Genomic DNA, 13,949 nt, shown 5'->3' with positions numbered 1-13,949 from the left:
TGGATTTCAACCTTATGATTTGATGATTCTTTGGTTTTGAAAGATTGACCTTCATCCTCCCAGAGATGGTTGTTTAGTTGAGAGGGAGAAATAAATATATTCTGCACTATTTTTCCTTTAACCATGGTTTTGCCTTACTAAGTTTTTCTGGTAAGATTTTTAATGAGACAAATATATCAGATATTATACTATTTTTCGTTCACCAGTATTAAGTTTTTTTTCTTAGTAAGGTTTTAACGAACCATATTCAAGAGAAAGTGTTATGAATAATAAATTTAGTGGATGTCCATCCTTAATCTTCCACTTTTCTATAACCTCCATTAATGAATATATGGTTAGTGGTCCTTAATTGCTTTGATCATTCATTTACTTATTTGTGTCTTATAAATAAGAGTCCTATTTTAGTTAATGACACACTTATAAAGTGAATAATATAAAAGCTTTCATTTTCTCTATCTTTGATCATCTTCTCTATTTTTTTATCTTGTCATTTAGTTTATTTCATAAAAAAATAATTACGAATATTATAGATTTTCTTTTTATCAAAAGCAAATTTTTAAGCAAATTGTCTATGTAAAAAAAACAAAACCTACTGGTTAGCCCTCAACTCCTCTGGCCGAGAGAGGTTGCAAATAGAGTGGTCCAAAATCAGATTTTGAGGGTGTGCTAAATATAAGAATAAAATAGGATTTTAGGTGTAAGTGTAGCTTTAAAAGTTGTGCACACTAGGGTTGGACAGATTGGGTCGACCCGTCCAAAACCGACCGGCCGTGCGAAAAAAGACAAACGGGCGGGGGCAAACCGGGTTTGGCGGGTCATCGGGTTTACTGATTCGGTTTAGACTGGGTAAGCCCCGTCGAGTTCGGATTTGAAAATCCAACCCGTTGAATACCCGAAACCATCCGTTAAGTAGTAGTATTACTTATCTAGTTAATTTAATTACTATTAATAGCCATTAATATTTATCTTTCCTAGTCTTCTCACTCGCTACCCCATTTTTTATTTCATTAGAACTCTAAATTCAACTCATCTTTGTACCTTGAGACACACAAAGATGCTTCTTCCATCATTTCTTTTTAAAATCACGCGTGCTCCCTTCCCCATTTCTTTTTACTCCCTCTGCCCCTTATTAGATGACCTGGTTGACTCTGACACACATATCAATGCATATGTTTTTATCTTTAATATCTTTAATTATCTATTTAAAAAAATTATGAAAATTTAATATTTTGAAAATATTCATCGAGACGAATCCAACAACATCTTATAAGATATTATTTATCTTTGTATATTAATATAAAAATACGATCAAAGTATTTTTTTTTTTGAAAGAAAATACGGTCAAAGTATGTCAGGTCAAAAGTGTACATTGTCAAACATGTCATCTAATAAGGGACGGAGGGAGTATTTTATCTTGTAATTTCCTCTGTACACTACATCTCTTTCTCTCCTTCACCAATGTTCTTGTTTTCCCACCACCAACTCTCAACCTTCATCTTTATAATAACTTCTTCTTCCTACATCTCTATTACTAGATATGTTAGTTTAACTATGGATCTGCAAATTTGAATCAAAATAATTGTATCTCAGAACATAACTTTGACATCATCTTCCTCCTTCTTTTGTATTAGTTCTTTTTGGATTTTTTTTGTTATGATATGAAATTTTTCTTCACTAAAATTTTCAACCTTGTTGGGTCAGAACCGATTCAACTTGACTGCTTTACCCGTAGACTGCGCAACCCGACACCGTCGTAACCAAAACCTTTAAACGGCCGATAGTGGATTGTAAATTTCCACCCGACGGTTTGGACGGTTCCGGATTTTGAACCCGAAACCCGTCCGCTGTCCATCCCTAGTACAAACCCTAACTTCTAAATAATTCGTCATTGACTGACAATGAACTTCTAAGTAGATCTATCACTCATTTTTAAAAGTTATGGTCGAACTTAGTTGGATATTTAATCAGACAATTAATTTGTTGATTTATTTTTTGCTTAATTTTTTTTAAAGTGTGGGAAAGATGTTCTAGTCGTTTACAATGATATTTATATTTACCTTTCTCTAGCAAGGCTTGAACTTGTAATTTCGGGTTAAGACATGTTGTTTTTATCAATAGACCAAATCTTTAAAGTTTAATTCTTTGAACTTGGTTTATGAACCAAATTTGTCAAACAAGCTCAAAATTAAGTTCGTTAACTAAATAAGTTGAAATTGAGTTATATAATGTTCGACGAGTTTAGTTCATGAGTTGTCTCAATTGTGTTTGTGTGAGTGTGTGTGTGTGTGTATTTAAATTATATAATTGATTTTGTATATTTAGCCACACTCTCTCTTAAATCCCTCATTGACTTGGGCAGGACGGAGTCAGAAATTTAAAGTTAGGGGGACCGATTACAAGGAACATTTTTTTTAGCGATCAAGGAACATAATTTGATGAAAAAAATAATTTTTTAAATGCAAAAGATTTATAAGAAACCCTAAATGCCTAAACTAATATTTTCTTGTTTTTTAAAGAATTTTATAACTATATTGGATATGAGAGACATTAATAGGTAAGTATAGTTATCATACAATTCCCTCTTGTATAAGTTCCTTTTTTGTTCTAAACAAGTTAGGAATGCCTAACTTTAGATTTGTAAATTACTAAGGAGGTTTTGGTGTGGTCCCCCTCCTTTATTAGTATATTTTCCTCTCTCCTTGTTTAATACATTTTGGTAGACTAGCTCTTTGGTAGCTACTTTTTGGGTAAAAAAAAAATACAAGTATTGGATTAATAGTAGAAGAAAAAAATAACATTAAGTAGGAAGAGAAAACAAAAACATCCTTGTATAAAAATAAATAAAAAAATAATAGCGCATACGTTCTAGGGTTAAATGTATTTTTAGTAAATGACAAATTATTTAGGATAACCTAAGTTTGATTCTTGAGTAGAACAATTTTTTGCCAAACTTTAGTTACCTCTCGGCCGAACTCCGAATCAATACGACCATTTTATCTTGAGAATCGAAGGGTTAATACAGATAGAGAACGTCAATTGACTAAATAGAAGAACTTTTGTACAAGTGTGAAAGACATGAGATTTTGTCACTGGAGAATAAAATCCATTGAGGACTAAATTATATTTTAATCCGCTATTTTTATTTTAGGTTTTAATTTGATATTTTTTGCTTTAAAATAGTCTTTTATTTTGTAAAGTTATATCATTGTGTTTCATTCCATCTAAAATATGTTGTTGAAAGGACCATATGAGATAATTAAAATAATATAACATATAAAACTAATGATATTAGTTGTCGATTAATCTAATAACATGATGAACATTTTAATTAGATTAATTGAGAGGACCATAGCCTAATATATATTTTATGAAACATTCTAATATAGTTTAATTGTAGTATATAAAAAAATTATTAAAAATATAGGTGGACCATGGCCTCCAAATGCCCCTCCTCTCCCTCCGTCACTGGACTTTTCTGAACACATGCAAGTACACCATCCCTTCGGTGCAGAAGAACTCACGATATACTATGGTGAACGATGGAAAGCTCAATCCCTTACATAGCGGATCTCAACTCAACGAACATGCTTCCTAAATCCAACCGGATCACAAAACATTAAAAAATTGTTTAATTATATAAAGCAAATAGAATCAGATGAAGACATGCAGTTGTAAATTGAAAAAAAATATGTGTATATGATTATGAATTCGTCGAAGACAACAAAATACAAACAAAAAAAAATAGAGAAGAAAATTATAATCAAAAAAGAAATCAATATTTTGTACAAATGAATATTATTTTTTAAGATGTCAAACATTTGAAAGGATTAGGAATTGCTCCATCGAAAAACCCTGCACATCAGGCAACTCATGAAACCAAACCAAAAAACCATATGAGCTTAGAGTATTTGAGTTGTAACCTTGGTATCTTAACAAATTGAGTTATTCACATACTTTTAGAAGATGCACTTTGATTTTCTTCTATCGCTCAAGTAAATTTATCATGCACAAAGTAAACATTTTCATAGTAGTATAATAGTCTTGTTTCTGAAAATGTGCCCACGTAATACAAGTAGCTCACACATATAATATAACTTTTTTATTCATTGATTCTATAATAGAAACTACATCTTTAAAGTAAAACAATAATTTACTATTAGTTGCTTCCTATCATAATATCAATAAGTTTCCCAACAGAAATGGAAGAAGAACCACCACAAAGAACAGCATTCCTAGCCATCTCTTGAACTTTCTTAAGCAAAATATTATCTTTCTCCATCAAATGCTTCAACCCTTTCTCAATCTCCTCAGCCATACCAAGTTCTTTACTACCTATTCTATAATCCACTCTCAACTCCACTGCTAATCCCAATTCTTTGACCAACCTAAAAGCATTAAGCTGTTGTTCTGCATAAATAGGCCATGTCAATATTGGCACACCAAACCACATACTTTCCAAAATAGAATTCCATCCACAATGTGAAACAAATCCACCAATAGCCTTATGTGCCAAAACCTCAACTTGTGGGGCCCATTCACATATCATTCCCTTACCTTCCAATTCCATCCATTCTAAAAACCCTTCTGGTAATCTTTTCTCTTCATAATTGTTGATTCTTGGTGGAGATTTCATAGCCCACAAAAACTTAACTCCACTATGCTTAAGTCCTAATGCTATTTCTCTTGTTTGAGAGGGACCAAAGCTAACTCCCATGCTTCCAAAACATAGAAAAACAACTGATTTATTTGGCTGCTTATCTAGCCATTTCAATATAAGATCATGTTGAGATTGATCTAACTTAGAGTTAGGTTGAACTTTGAGATCTAACAAAGGACCAACAGCATAGATAGGAGGAATTTTCTCATCATGATCATATAATGCATCGATAGAATATTGTTCCAAACCTGAAAAGGTATTAACAATAATTCCTTTGGTGTCGTTGATTCGCTGAGCAAGGTTGTAATAGGCCTCATAACCACCATCTTTGCTATAAGCAGCATTAGGCAAAACACTAGAAGGTACTAAATTTGTGAAACCAGGAATCAACAACTCAGGATTGTTGGAACTTGTGTTGGGGGTCTGCTGCAATAACTTGACCAAGAAGATGATGAAGATGAATACGATGAAGTGTGCACATAAATTCCAAAGATTGTTGTATATCTTGATTGTTGGGAAGATGCTGCTGCACTCGAAACCTGAAAAGTTTAATAGTTATGCATGTAAACTCAAAGCGTATGGGGTTGCCATACTAACCTTTAGGTTCGATTCGCCCCCACCAATAATTGTATATTGGATGCAATAAGGAATGACCGGCGAATCCCCTTCAGGATACTATGAGTTCCTTGACGTGTATTGCACAACCACACCAAGCGTATCTCCTAACAGTATTTTACAGATTTATGGTTCCAGCAATTCACTCATGCATTAGAGAATTGATGGATGATTTAGAGTAAGAGAATGAGAGAGAATTATGTTGTTAATGCAACAAAATTCTGTCCAAAGTTGTGTGTTGTTGTTCTGTTGTGTGTCCAACTAATGCCCAAATGCCAAGCATTTATAGTGCATTATATGACCCTTCATATGAGAGAAAACACCCCTTTGATTTGAAACAATGTTATGGTTCATTAAACATCCCTTTGTCAAAGGTTATAATCATATACACTTGAATCAATGCAAAGGTTCATTAAGCACCCTTTTGCCAAAGGTTATAATCATATACATTTGAATCAATGCAAATGTTCATTAAGCATCTCTTTGCGAAAAGTTCCAATGTATATGAATGATTCCCATGAAGAGTTACAACTTTTGATTTAAAGTGATTCCATTATTTTGGAAATCACCAACAATCATTGAACACGTCGTCTACTCGACGGTTTTGAAGGGAAAGCATGAATCCTAAAAATCCAACATTTGATGTTAGGAACAAATAAGAAGGGATATCAAGTTCATTTCCAACATCAATCATTGAAAGACAAAATAAATCAAGGACTAAACCAACAACTTGGTTTGAATGAGATGATAAAATGGTTTGAATGGTGGATTTTACATGAGGTGTGAGAGTGTGCATGAGTGCTTTGATGTAGCAAGGTGGTGATATCAATAGTTCTTTTGGTGGTGATTCTACTTGAGGAAGATCAATGAGTTGGATTTGAGGTTGTGAGTTTAAAACTGATTTGATGTATGAATCAGAAAATGGTGTATGTGGAAATTTGATGCAAAGGACTGTGATGGAAATATTGTTGTGAGTGTTGATTAAGAGTTTTGCAAATTCAAGTGATGAAACTAAGTGGCCAATATCTGGTGAGGGAATGAAGATAAGTTCTGCTTTCTTCTTCATCTCACTCACAACCATTTTCTTTCCCTCTTTAAGGTGTAAGTGTAACAGTTTTATAGAGGTTGATTAAACTTAATTACTCCATCCGTTTCAAAATAAGTGTCACTTTAGACAAACAAATTTGTTTCAAAATGAATGTCACTTTACATTTCCAATACAATTTTATTTGTTTTCTTCCAACTTTACCCTCTCCAACTTTTCTCTCACACAATTTTCAATGCAACTTTAAGTTTGTCTTTTTCTTATAAAGTAAGGACAATTTAGTCAAAGTGTTATGTCTAATGATTATTTCGTTCAATTCCTTAATATGTGTGCAATTGACTAAAGCGACACTCATTTTAAAACAGATGGAGGAATTAATAGTCAACATAACCTTTCTTTGCACAAAACAATAGCAGGACTAATCTAATGTTTTGAAGTAAGAAACAATGCATGAGAAAATTATTAAACATGTCAAAAATTTGTAACCACGAATAATTTTTGAAAATTCCTCTCAAAAAAATAATTTATAGAAATTAAAATTTTGATGTTAAGTACAATGTCGTTTAATTTTGGTGTGTACTTTTTAAATGCATATAAATTATAAAAGATAAAAGTAAGTTAAAGATAACAATGGAGATCGAGTTTAGTGGAAGAGGTTAAATGTCTACAATGCAACGAACAATACCTCAATTAGGATTACTTATCGGAGATAATCTATGGAAAAAAAAAGTAATTGAAAGATAATTTATTTGTTTTTGTTGATTGAAAGATAAATTTTATCATAAATGGTTTTTCCTTTTTTTGTCAAGATATATATGGTTTTATCTGTATTTTAATTTTAATGTTAAAAAAATCAACCTCTATTAAAAGCAGATTATTTTTTCATAATTTATATCAAAATGTAACAAAGTATTATTATTATTATTATTATTATTATTATTATTATTATTATTATTATTATTATTATTATTATTATTATTATTATTATTATTATTATTATTATTATTATTATTATTATTATTTCTAATTCAACGGCTGTCACACTCAAAAGTACAAGGAGGGCTGAGGACTCAAGAAAAAAAATGTAGCGTGAAATTGCATTTACTATTTTTCAAATAGAAAAAATTGACATGAAGTTAAAAAAGAATTATGAGTCAATGGTCAACAGACTAAATTAAGAAACGCCAGTCAATAGTCAACATAGATTTTTTTTCTTATGGTTATGGGTGTATCATTTTATCTTTTTAGTTGATAATAATATTTTATTATACAAGTCTACAAGTGTTTTACCTCTTAAAACCAAGAAACAAGCCCTACCATTAATCCCACAATATCGCAAATCAAGCAACATGAGGAGGAAACCAATATGAAGGAAACATCAATTTCGTGTTTGCATTCAACTTTGGCAAATGATAATAATTTGAATTGTCTAAAATTTTAAATTCTTTTAAATTTTTCAATTACCTCATCCAAACACGGTCTAAAGAAATGAAATTTCATCAAGCTTTGCATAAAGATATTAACCTCTTATTACAAGGAGTTAAGTTTGCATTCAGAGTATCAGATAGAATAACACTCCTCAAAACTTTCTGAATTTGGCATTTACTTTTTTATCCAACTCATCACAATTATTTATCGAATTCTGCTCTTTACCCAAATGGTTTCGCTCATTCCCAAGTGAAATTCCATTTTTACCCTTACGCATGTTATCTCACGCCAGTTATAAGAGTAGCGTGACTTAAGTCATGCAGCGTGAGTTAAGTTACGCTACGTTACTTAAGTCAGTTATCAGCAACATAGCAGCACAGAACCTCCATTTTCCAACTTCTCCAAACACGAAAATTTCACCCCCAAATCCGAATTTCACCATTCTTGCGCCATTCAAACCAAATTTCGTCCACAATATCAAGTAAGTGATTATTATCCTACTTCTTTGCATTATTTTGGTTCAAATTTTCGAATTTTTGTAGACATTGAACATTTTTAGGTTTTTTAAAATTTTGCTTGCATGTTTGTTTTGATGATTGTTAGTGACGAATTAACTTAGGAATTGTTGTTTAAATGTTGTTTAGGGTACAATGTGGTAGTTTAGGGTTTAGAAATTGTTAGATTACATAGTTGTTTGAAAATTGCACACTACATGTTCGGTAAAATGTCTCAATGATATTTTTTTTGTTTTTTTGGATTGTTAATGATGTAATTAGTTAGAATTATGTTTGTTAATGTTGATTATAGTTAATTTGACTGCAATGTGGTAGTTTATGGATTCAAATGACACTATCGACTTATAGTGTTGTTGTTGTATTATTAAAGTTGACACGTATGTTGCTGTCGAAATTATGTGCAAATGTGTTAAAGATTTTTTGATTTTTGTTCAGATATGTCTGAGCAGGAGAGGCCTGACAGGCTTAGATTAAGGAGGATTGCACCTACTAGTAGTGCACGTAAGGAGAAGCAAGCACTACAGCCTCCGGACGGTCGAGGTCGAGGTCGAGGGAGAGGGAGAGTGGGGGGCACAAGACTTGGTGATCACTTCAGAGGCTTGTTGGATTCGATGGAGCATTGTCATGTCACCTGGAGGCCGTACGAGCACCGACGAGATGTGACGCCTTTTCAGGACGTGTGCTGGTACTCCGGATGAATCATGGCCGGCAAACAAAAGATGGTGCGTCACTTGCCCGAGCGGGTTCTGAGGCAGTACGTTCAGACCGTTCCCCGACCTCCTACTACGATTATGCATATTATACCCTTAAACAATTTTTTCTATAATAAAGATCGTTGTTGGTGTCATTAAAAAAAAAAGAATTTAGATTATATTTTGTTGTTGTCAGTGAAATAGATAGTCGTGATTAGTTTGATTTGATATATAATTTTAAAGCAACAAACATTTATATATCTAGTTTTAATCAAAATCAAAATTTCATAAAAAAAATACCGTTCATAATTTTTAAACGTTAGCGCAAGGAACTTTCTACCTTAGGGAGTAGTTTGCTTGGGTTGGCTTGTTTTCTTTTTTTCTTTTCTGTTTGTTAATTTATCTTTGAAACCAAAAAAAATAAAAACAGCAAAAAGACGGACACTCATAACATCTGTTGGCGGTACAACACTAATATTAGTAGAGTTGAGTTGGTCTATAGGATATGATAGAGACAAAAAAAAATATAAAATAAGATAATAATATAGACAAGATTAACATTTACATTAGTAATATGTTTGATGCACAAATGATAACAAACATTCTCTAAAAAAAAATACATTATTTTATCTTTTTGGTACACACCTCATAATGACATGATATGAATAACATATTTAAGTGACAAATTTACCCTTGTGAAACAACCGCATATTTTTCCATATATTTTTGTAATATTTTAGAAATTTATAAATCAATAAAAAATTAACAGGTAATTAAATAATTTCATACAATTTAAGAAAATCATGATACTACTAAATAAACAATTTTAAATTTTTTTAGGAAGCAGGAGTAAATAATAATTCTATAATATATGTTAGATAACCTAAATAAAGGTTTGATATATATTTAGAAGAAAAAAAAGTATGATATATATTATATGTAAATAAAAAAAAATATACTCTTCCAAAAATTGCATTTACCGGTAAGAGTCGAGGTTGATTCGAGGCAAATGTTGGTTGTTTGTAAATTGTTAAGAAGTGAGGAAAATGTTAGTTTCTAAAGATCAAATCAAGTAAATTTTTTCTTAAATCTTCTTCAACAATCCTTTGATTACCAACCGAGCTACCTATGTGGAATATGCATATGCATGTACCGTAATTGTTTGCTTATGTGTTCTCCAAGATCCTCCAACATTGCTAGTCAACCTCACTAAACTTTAGCCTTTGTTTGAAACTACGGTTTCTATAGTATTAGCATGAGTTCTCAAAAACAAAACAAGAAAAAATAGTTTGGATCCTCTCACGAAAACATGCTCTTGAATGACAAAAATGTGAACGAAATGAGAGAATATACGTTCACTTTGAAAATACACTGGTAGAGGTGGATTGATGCGTGTTATAGTAAAATCACCGCCAAAACAAACACACTAGTAGCGGTTTCTTTATCAATGCATATGGTCAAGTTTATGTTCAATTTTACTTGACAATCTTAAGACATTTTTAGCTCCAAATGCAATCGTTACTTCATTCATCACATATGAGTTTCTGTCCTTTTGAATAAACTGTAAATCTGCAATTAGTTTGTATTGTAGTCTGTAGTCACCAGCAGCTGTAGTGGCCACTATAGCAGCATGATGATCCCTCAGTGCTACACAAAACTCCATCCGATTGCAGTTTCGAGTTGCAGCTGTAGCGCCACGCCACCGAAAGCGGTCAAGTAACTGCCAAAATTAATAGTGGCTTCAAGGATGCTCTTATAAAAATCTGAATTATTAAAACTATCAATTTATAGTCATGCCCTTTGTTTTATTTGGATTCTTTTTATGTTCTTTCTAATATAGGTCCTGCAAAAATATCTTGTAAAGTGAACGAAAATTCTGAATGACAACGAGAGCTCTCTGGCAACATTAATTTAGCAGCAAAAAAGAATAAGGAATCAAGAATGCAGAAGAGGAGGATGCAGAACAAATGAGTTCTAGTAGTGAGTAAATTGAAAATTATGATGACTAAGAGTTAAGGTATCACATGTACTTATTTTATGCCTACTTGCTATGTTGCTATATCATTTTGGGATTTGGCCGCTATACTATGATCTTCACCATTGACTGCATAGAGAGTGATACAATAACCATAATAAAACATGAGAGGTTATGACAGATGAGATTCAGAAAATTGTTACCACTTGTACAATTAAATCAAAATAAAGAAACTCGTTAGCTCTAGCTCAGTAAGCTAACGAGTTCCGTCTCCTGCCTAAGTTCCAGCGCCTTAGGCCAAGCCTCATTTAACATCATCCATCTCAAAAATGCCACCACCAAAGGTGTATCCAAGGGGAACAAAAAACATACCATGATGAGCTAACTAAGTTATAGTTATCCTGTCCATAGGCAACCAGACATAAAGAAAGCGGAAACTAAAAACTAAAATCAAGTAGATAGAGGCCTTGTTTGGATAAACAACTTAATTAAGCTTCTATGCTAGCATAAACACTTACCATATAATTGCTTATGCGCACATTATTTCTATAACAAATGATATGAAAAAGTGTGTGATTTGTGTTGATAAATGAATAAGTTATCAATTTAGCTCCTATGCTATTACTCTCTCTTTAACTTAGTTGCTAAACTATATACACGTAATAAATAGTCCCCAAGTATATATACTCTGTCAATTAGTTCTCAAATATATACCTGAATGATAGGAGTAAACCATCTGAGACCAAAACGGGTATTAGAGGTTCCATCAATAGGAAGAGTTAAATAACAGGTTTCAGACATAATGAATTCAGCAGTTAATGATCACAACCATTCATTGTCTCTAACTTCTTCTAATAAACACAATGAAGCAGGGTTCCCTTTGAATGCTGACACACTGAACGCGTCAACCTGTGTATCTCATCGCGCAGAATTACACCACTGCTATCTTTTCACAATAATAACAATGGTTAAACAAATAAACAAAACTAATACACAGTATTTCACAGATGTTTGTGAGATTTGAAGTGTCGTCTATTGTTGTCAAATGAAATAAATGGTAACCTCGACCAGCACCGGTTATATCCAGTTTCGAAAGGTTGTGTGAAATTGTTATTATACCCGTTTTTCCTACTAATTTGGTAGAATGTGTATACTCTGAGTTGGTCTTTGTTTTATGAAAATGAGAATGAGATTTTGATCTTGATCAACATGCATAAGATCATCAAATCAATCACAATATAAACCAATTTCAACCAGTGACCACAAACATACATTAGAATTCAATCCATATACATGCACAAATAACATTGAATCATAAAAACAAAGCAGTCAACATTTTCAATAAACACAATACAAATGTTTGACCAATAAACATTTCATGACATATTTCATCAGCTCATTTGCCATACTGTATCATATTACAAATACAATCAAACACATAACACCCTACAAACGCAGCCACTCAAGAGTACATAATACTATAATTATAAAGATCATGAAAATGGTGAAGGAGAATACTTCAAAACCTCATTCTTGTTTGCGTCATCTTCTTAAACCTGATCACCGTCACCACCGGGAAGTGAAAGCAGAGATTCTGTATACATAACCACTAGGGATCCATATTCATTGTCCGAGTAGGAGTGATGCTCTAGCAGCTGTCCTTTATCATTATACTTGGCCAATACATTATCGTCAGTTCCAACGATATCACCACTTTTTGTACAATATTTCGGGCAAAAGTATTGAATGGGAATGTCACCAAAAGAAAGAACAAGAGTCTTAGTCCAAGACGATTGCACATTGTATTTTTTCATCACCCATATGTCAATTGTACCTTTATCACGCCACATATTCCATAGACTGAGACATCCTCTAAATACCCATAAATCATACACTCTGGAACCATTATTTATACCATTTGGCAAAGGCAATTCTATAAGTTTCCTTTCCATTAAATGAAATCCAACAATAACATTCAGTGATCTATCATCACGAAAAGCCAACCAGTGAATAACCCCATTTAATAGCGACTCTACTCTAGAATAAATAGACGACTGCGAATAACGCAAATTGTCACCACCCTCAATTTCCTTCCACGTGTTAACTCTCAATGAGAAAATCCCCAAGTGAGATAACAAACCACCTGCACTCGGATCATAGCACATTGAAAGAACTAGGTAATCATCAGTAGACTCATCATACCCAAAACCATAAAAATAATCTGCTTCTAAATCGGAATCATGAACAGTAGTAAAGGGTATTTGTCTGTGAACTCCGGTGGATGGATTCCATAGATAAAGGCTTGAATAACCGGAGAAAAGTATAAAGCCTCTACATTCACCTCTAACATCAAGATCTAAAAAATATGGGTGAGAAGATGAAAAATCCATGTCCAACGAAGAAGAAGAACTATCATAATCATATTCCTCAAATAAAAAATTAATGTCCGGTGAATAAGAAGCACTATCGTTGCTAAGAGATGCTTCTAAATCTATAGATAGAGATTCAAGATCTGGATTTATGAACAAAATTCTAGGAGTGTGTGCATTGGCGGTAAGTTGAAAATGTGAATTTGCAAAGTGAGGTTGAGATATGAGAGAAAACCAAAACTTACAAACGCACTTGAAGCGAATAAGAGACTTGACTGGTAACCTTAGTAGGATTTGGATGATTAATTCAATAGGTAGATATGGGTCTTCTTCGTCTCCATCCATCCCTCTTCCTTCTCTAGTTCCTGCGCCTGTTTGTATCTCGTCGTTTTAATGGGTTAGGTTCCCATTTCTTTTTTATACTATGTTAGTAGAATGTTAAAAGACTCATTTGCCATTCATACTTTTTATTTTGTTGCACACAAAAGTATCTCACTCATTGAGCCGTTGCCATTCATATAAGATCAAGAAAAATCATTTCACCTACAAACCATGGGTATATATGTTTGTTTAGGGTGGCATTTAGGGTGGGAATGGGAAAGAGTTTCCCACTATGGGAAAGTTGTTTTATATCATTAGATTAGGAAGGAACA

At 32.7% G+C, this 13,949-nt stretch overlaps 2 protein-coding genes across 2 annotated transcripts; both read right to left on the bottom strand.

Annotated features, from left to right (window-relative positions):
* Nucleotides 1-4,019: 4,019 nt before the first annotated feature.
* LOC146923149 (UDP-glycosyltransferase 71K2-like) lies at nucleotides 4,020-6,383 on the bottom strand. Its single transcript, XM_085715864.1, has 2 exons — nucleotides 5,846-6,383; nucleotides 4,020-5,061 (listed from the first exon to the last, which is right to left on the bottom strand). The coding sequence occupies exons 1-2, from the start codon at nucleotides 6,351-6,353 to the stop codon at nucleotides 4,157-4,159; spliced, it is 1,413 nt and encodes a 470-aa protein (XP_085571990.1). The 5' UTR covers nucleotides 6,354-6,383; the 3' UTR covers nucleotides 4,020-4,156.
* Nucleotides 6,384-12,234: 5,851 nt separating this feature from the next.
* On the bottom strand, nucleotides 12,235-13,673 carry LOC146923148 (F-box/kelch-repeat protein At3g23880-like). Its single transcript, XM_085715863.1, has one exon. The coding sequence runs from the start codon at nucleotides 13,639-13,641 to the stop codon at nucleotides 12,478-12,480; it is 1,164 nt and encodes a 387-aa protein (XP_085571989.1). The 5' UTR covers nucleotides 13,642-13,673; the 3' UTR covers nucleotides 12,235-12,477.
* Nucleotides 13,674-13,949: the final 276 nt, after the last annotated feature.

This window comes from Medicago sativa, chromosome 5 (genome assembly GCF_051527215.1).
Source record: "Medicago sativa cultivar Bolivia chromosome 5, Bolivia_mono, whole genome shotgun sequence".
In the NCBI taxonomy this organism is placed as follows: domain Eukaryota; kingdom Viridiplantae; phylum Streptophyta; class Magnoliopsida; order Fabales; family Fabaceae; genus Medicago; species Medicago sativa.
The sequence above is the reverse complement of the archived record's forward strand: the minus strand, read 5'-3'. Positions and strand labels throughout refer to the sequence as shown.

Excerpts from the sequence above, each read along its gene's own strand:
- LOC146923148 (XM_085715863.1), bottom strand. The coding sequence starts at position 13,641 with ATGGATGGAGACGAAGAAGACCCATATCTACCTATTGAATTAATCATC.
- LOC146923149 (XM_085715864.1), bottom strand. The coding sequence starts at position 6,353 with ATGGTTGTGAGTGAGATGAAGAAGAAAGCAGAACTTATCTTCATTCCC. Across the intron at positions 5,062-5,845 it reads AGACGACGTGTTCAATGATT|ACAATCCTGAGTTGTTGATT; the intron begins GTTGGTGATTTC and ends ACACAAGTTCCA.